Source organism: Cetorhinus maximus, chromosome 17, assembly GCF_964194155.1.
Source record: "Cetorhinus maximus chromosome 17, sCetMax3.hap1.1, whole genome shotgun sequence".
Taxonomy (NCBI): domain Eukaryota; kingdom Metazoa; phylum Chordata; class Chondrichthyes; order Lamniformes; family Cetorhinidae; genus Cetorhinus; species Cetorhinus maximus.
The window spans coordinates 37,241,458-37,247,457 of record NC_135895.1 but is presented as its reverse complement, the minus strand read 5'-3'; the positions used below and the strand labels follow the sequence as shown (position 1 = coordinate 37,247,457).

The 6,000-nt window shown below is 40.6% G+C and overlaps 1 protein-coding gene across 1 annotated transcript in view; it reads right to left on the bottom strand.

Moving 5' to 3' along the window:
- Positions 1-295: 295 nt before the first annotated feature.
- Positions 296-6,000, bottom strand: part of LOC144692325 (ERI1 exoribonuclease 3-like) — a 443,641-nt gene continuing 437,936 nt past the window's right edge. Inside the window, exon 8 of the mRNA XM_078561030.1 lies at positions 296-1,891. Coding sequence (XP_078417156.1) covers positions 1,809-1,891 — 83 coding nt within the window. The 3' untranslated portion in view covers positions 296-1,808. The remainder of the gene's footprint in view (positions 1,892-6,000) is intronic.

The window sequence follows — 6,000 nt, the reverse complement described above, 5'->3', positions numbered from 1 at the left end:
TTAGCCATTTCAGAATAATTTCACAGAAGATGCTAAATTAAATTTGGGATAATTTGTAGGTACAAGTTGGATATTCTGTGCTCAGATGTTGTAGCACATGGTCCTATGCTGGTATTTGGCTACTTTCATACAGTAATTAAATTGTGTCTTGTGACTATATTTGTATTGTGGTAATCACCACTTTTAACCAACTGACCATCAAGATATGAAACTATTTCCTAAAATAAGCAAACAATACACTTAACCTAGTATTTAAAATTTTGCAACACAGATAATATATTAAATTAAGGAATAATTGCATTTCAGGACACCATTTTATTGTGACAAAAAGTTTTACATGATAAGGTTCAGTCAGTACATAGTTTTAGCAAAGGAATAATTAAACTTGATTGAAGATTAAGACTGAACTAAAGACTGCCTCTCCCTTTACAGGTAACTACCAATCAGGAGCAGACAGACAAGTCACCATTGCTTCAGCTATTTGCTGTTGCTTTTCCTTTAACTATCTCTTTCTCCTTCCCCATAATTTGAAACATTTCTCTTGAAATGTATCTTCCACCTGAATTTTCATACAAAATTCAGTACCTTAATTTGGGAAACCCACCAACATGCCGGCTACAAGTAATTTTTTTCTTATCACTTGAAAAACAGTTGAATAAGTAAGTAAAATAAAAACAAACTCACTGGAAAAGGTGAGATATGGCGTAAAAACAATCAAATACTTTAAAAGGGAAATGTTTTACAGTGAATTCTCACAAAATCCTTAGATGATATAAAGGGAAATATAAGTACATTCAAATGGAAATTTGTAATATCAGATGGGAACGATGAACACTTTCTTTATCTACAGTGTATAGTGAAACCATAAATGCAATTATAAATAATGCACTCATGTTTTGTTACCAGAATGCACAATAGAAACTAGGCCACTGTTTTTAGTATCATCTAGGGTGGATTGCCAGTAGAATCACCATCACAAAGTTCGAGCCTGCAACTGTCAGAGGACGATGTAGTGGTGCTGCAGTAAGAAATCCATTGTGCCACCATGGAGAGGATGCTGATATGAAAGGCAGCACAGATAATCTGAAGACCTGGCTAGACTTAAAACTGGAATGAAGTCTTCAGGGAGGTGAATATTTGGGCCCTTTGTGGAGGCCACTACTAGGCCCTATTTCTTCAATCATTGAGCTAGTAGGCTTTTTGTCAAAGCAACAGGGATTATCTCATCCCTCTCCTGATGGTCCTTTGGGGTGATCTTGTAGATTTTTGGCCCAATCTCCCTGCTGCCATTTACATGCAGCGTAGCTGTGACACTAATCCTGCCAGCGTAAGGGAGAAAACTCTAGGTTGAGATGGGGCTGTAGTGGTAGGCCTTCATGACTGATTTTCCTCTGATATAACAGATATTAGGCCAATAAATCTCTCTCTGCAAGTTATAACCCAGAATTTTAAAGCCCAAACAAGCTAAGATAGGAAATTGAGGCATGGTTAAGAGTATAAGTATTTTCCTTTATACAGTTTAGGATTTTTGACAATTCAGAAAAATAATCTTCCCCTTCAAGTTAGAAATAAACTTCAATTTTCGATAAAAAAAAGAAAGCATGTTTTACTGGTCAATCAGTAACAGAATTGTCCACCTTATGAAACAAGGAACACCTTAATATAGTTAAACTGGCTCATGCTGGTATAACTGAACTAGATTATTTTCGATGACAACTAATTGCATGCCATACATGTCTTAACTACTTTTACCATATATCCTTGTAGGCTTTTTCAAAGCAGGAAGACATGTTTTTTCTTCTGCATGCTCAGAGGTTTGATCCAGTTTGCTTGAAAGTGAACCCTCTTCGTGCCAGTTCCTTCAATATGTTGGCAATGTTCTTGCAGTCATCTGTGGGGAAATTTTTTTTAAAATGATGGAACTATAACTTTATTCTTTACAACAAGATAAAATAGACAGAAACTACAATATAAAATGAACAGGCTGAGGAATGTAATGAGGGAGCCACCAAAGAAAAGGTTCCACAGTTAAATGGCTGACCAATGTTGACCTATTGGTACACCTCTTTTTTTGCTTGTACACTGAGAACACAGATTCACCTATTGTATACCACAGTGTGGAGAAAAGCTGGCTGAAGAAAAGATATATTAGCACTTTGCTATTCATTTGACAGTTAGATAAAAGAATTTGATTTTGTTGGTTTTGTGGAAGACTGAAACATTACAGCGTTAGCAGGCATACAGAAATAGTGCACTCAATCATTTTTGCAGATATGTAAATGAAACTGCTGCCCAAATGTTCAACAAATAGATTTCTATTGAGCTCTGTGCTACCATGTTAGCTTACAGTTTGTTTATCTGAAATTCCTTTTTAGGGTTCAAATCAGATACAAGCACTGATTTAGATCTATTGCCATCCCAATTTTCTAGCACTAAAAGCTCATGCAGCAGTTGAAGATTGTAAAGCTGAAACATATCCATTGGCCAATCAAGTGCCCCCGATACAATTTTCAAGGGAGTGTTGAAATGGGCTGCCTGATTCCAGCCCGAAATCGAACCATGTTTGCAACTTTCAGGACTAATTGCACAGAATCAGGCCATTCAGCTCAACCAGTTGATGTTGGTGTTTATGCTCCATTTAAGCCTCCTCCCATCCTTCATCATCTAACTTTATCAACATAGCCCTCTGTTCCCTTCTCTCTCGTGTGTTTGTCTAGCTTGACCTTAAACACTTGTATACTATTTGCCTCGACTCCTCCCTGTGGTCGTAAATTCCACATCCTTGCCACTCTCTGGGTAAAGAAGTTCCTTCTTACTATTTGACTCTTGGTGATTATCTTATATTGATGGCTTTTAGTTTTGCTCTTCTCCACAAGTGGAAACACTCTGGGATGGATTTTTGTCTTGGACTTGGGAAACGTGAGTCGGACCACTTCCCGAGTTTGAAACCTGAGCCTGTCACCTTTGCCCTTACCCGCCATATTTTTGGCTCCTGGAGAAGTGGTGGGCAGGGTCTGGTTTTCTGAGTCCCAAGGCAGCGTCAGAGGAATGTGGGTGCCAAGGAGGACCGGTTAGAAGTCCTGCCCCAGTTCGCTGGGATGTCGGCCCAGCTCTTCAGCATAGTTCTTATGCCCCCTAACTCCCATCTGCTCACCCCACACATATCGTCCATGGTCCCTTATATCCCTCATGCCACCACATGTCCCCTCATACTCCCCATGCATCCTCATATTCGGTTGCCACCCCATGCCCCCTCATACTCCCCATGCTCCCTCAAACTACTCATGTCCCCTCTTCCCCCTCCATGGCCCCCTTTTACTCCCCATGCCCCCTCATATCCCATACTACTCTGTGCTCCCTCCCCCACCCCCCATCCATGCATCCATCATTGCCATTCACCAAGTATCCACTATGAACAGACCTCAGGATATCTTTAAAATGGATACTTAAAATATTAAACTTCTAACCTAATAGAGTTGTCATATTCAAAGGCACTTCATACTGAATGAAACTTCACCATAAACCCCATTCAAAAATATAAATCCCCTCAAATGGACGACCTGTTGTAAAAACAAGCACTTATCCAAGGATAGCATCAAAGACAGATAATCCTTTAATAACCTCTTAAAATTGTCAATTAAAATGTGAACACAACAGCAGGGGGGCTAAGTGGTTCTGGATCTTTGAAACTTAACCAAGAATTCATAATAGCCCCAGCTCTCAAAACAAACTCCAGGAAATGTCAACAGTGGAGTCCATTGAAACTGAAAGACCAGATGGCCTTTTTAAAGCTGCAGATGGTGTTTTATTTCCATTTCAAAGAATATTGCCTGTCAATCAATGGAGTGTAGCATGCCCTTAGATTTTTTTTAATGTTTAACAGCAGGGCCGTTTTTTCAACGTGTAAGCAACTTGCAAGTGGCACTGAAATGTGACCCAACCATTAAAATTAGTCTGGCCTTTCACTGCATCAGGCAGGTATAGGGGATGCCCTGCACACTTCATGCCCATTTTGGGCAGAAGTACAAAATTGCTTCTACTACTTAGTACCATTACAGTCTAAATTTGAATGATAGCCAATAAAAGCAAAGAGAAATTATTTGGAAACAGTGCACTAGTCAGGCTGATGGCTCTTTGTTTCAACGCGTAAATACGCTACCTGATGTATTATTGAACTTTACAGGGAAAGAGAGTCCCAGTAAAAACAGAAAAGGCTGGAAATATTCACCAGGTCTGACAGGATCTGTGGAGAGAGAAACAGAGTTGATGTTTCAGGTTGTGACCGTTCATCAGAATTGGTTCTGGTGAAAGGTCACGACTTGAAACATTAATACTGTTTCCCTCCCCATTTAGGAGCCATGGTGTATGAAAATTTCATAACAACAGCAAGGATACAATTCACCACAGGATTAGGGAGCAGAAAATAAAAGGACTTTTACAATTTCTGCTTTTCAACACAATCTAGTCATTCCTACTGGAAAATCCCGACGTCACCGCGTGTCATTTAGATTTTCAGTTCGGCGGGCGCGTAGCCAATAAAAACCAATTGAATTAATAAAATGAGCTGCCCGTCCAACCTCAAGGTTGGGGGGGCAGGCGAAGAGACCATTTTTCAAGTGTTCAATAAAAAATTTTTTAAAAATTCATTGACATGTCCCCAGCTCATGTGACACTGTCACATGAGGGGACATGTTTTAAATTTTTAAAATTTCTTTATTTAAATGTTTAAACCATAAACAAATCTCCATGAGGCACAGAGGTGCCTCAGGGAGATAGGGAGATTTCTGTGCTCTTTCGCACACATGCGCGAAATAGCGCAGACCCCAACTCAGGGAATTCCACCCCACCCACACAGGGAGCGTGTCACGCTGGGCGGGCCTTAATTGGCACGCCCATGTAAAATGGCGGCGCGGACCCAATCGGGGGCGCCGATTGGGTTTACGCCCACTCCCACCCGCCCCCGCACAACCCCCCGCAACGGGGGAAAAATTCTGCTCATGAGGTCACAGAAAAAGCTATACCACAGAGTCCAACCACAAGGCTTACATGTAAGAAAAACTTGGTACAGGTCAAGAATGTTGAACATTTATTAGTTGCTTCTGATGCAAACACTAAGTGCCATCTCAAACATGTGGACGCAATACAGCTTACAATTTAAATTATGGGGAAATGTGAATCTTTCCTAAAGTATTTTCAGGTTTAAAATATTTGTATGAGAAATAAAACTTCTCTTGTCACAGCTATTGATTGAATATAAGTCTAAAAAGGTCAATACATTTTTTGACATATGATTTTTAAAAAGTGCTAATAATTTCTATTAAATCATAATTATGTATAATTATGGCATCGTAAGGATGAACTTCTAGTGAGGAAAGCATTACTAATCTCCAGCAATGATACAGTATCATTGGGAACAGTTCACACAGACTTTGCAAGATTGTGTGTTAGGTATTTGTGTGGAAGTAAATGAGGACGACAAGACATAATAGCAGTATATGGTACTAGCCTTGGGGGCGGTCTAATCCCCTGTTTTCTTGGGCAGAATCTTCTGTTCTGCGAGCAGCGGTGGGGCCCGCCGACCTGTCAATGGCCTATTAAGGCCATTAAGAAACTAATTGAAATCATTAATGGGCCTGCCCGTCCAACCTTAAGGTTGGTGGGCAGGCCGGGAGCCCTGGTGGGCTTCTGAAAAAGCATGAAACCTCATCCACGGGCGGGATGAGGTTTCATGAGTGATTTAAAAATCTCAGAATATTTCAAAATAAAGGTTATGAACATGTCCCAACTCATGTGACACTGTCAGCGAAATTTTTTTCTCATGTTTAGTTGAAGTTTCAAATCTGAGCCGATCTCCCTGAGGCAGCACTTTGCCTCAGGGAGATCTGTGTGCTCTTTCGTGCACATGCATGAAAAAGCACACTCCCGGCTCAGGGAATCCCTCCCCCTGCCCGCACAGGGAGCGCACAGCACTTCCTGGCGGATGTCACGCTGGCTGGACCT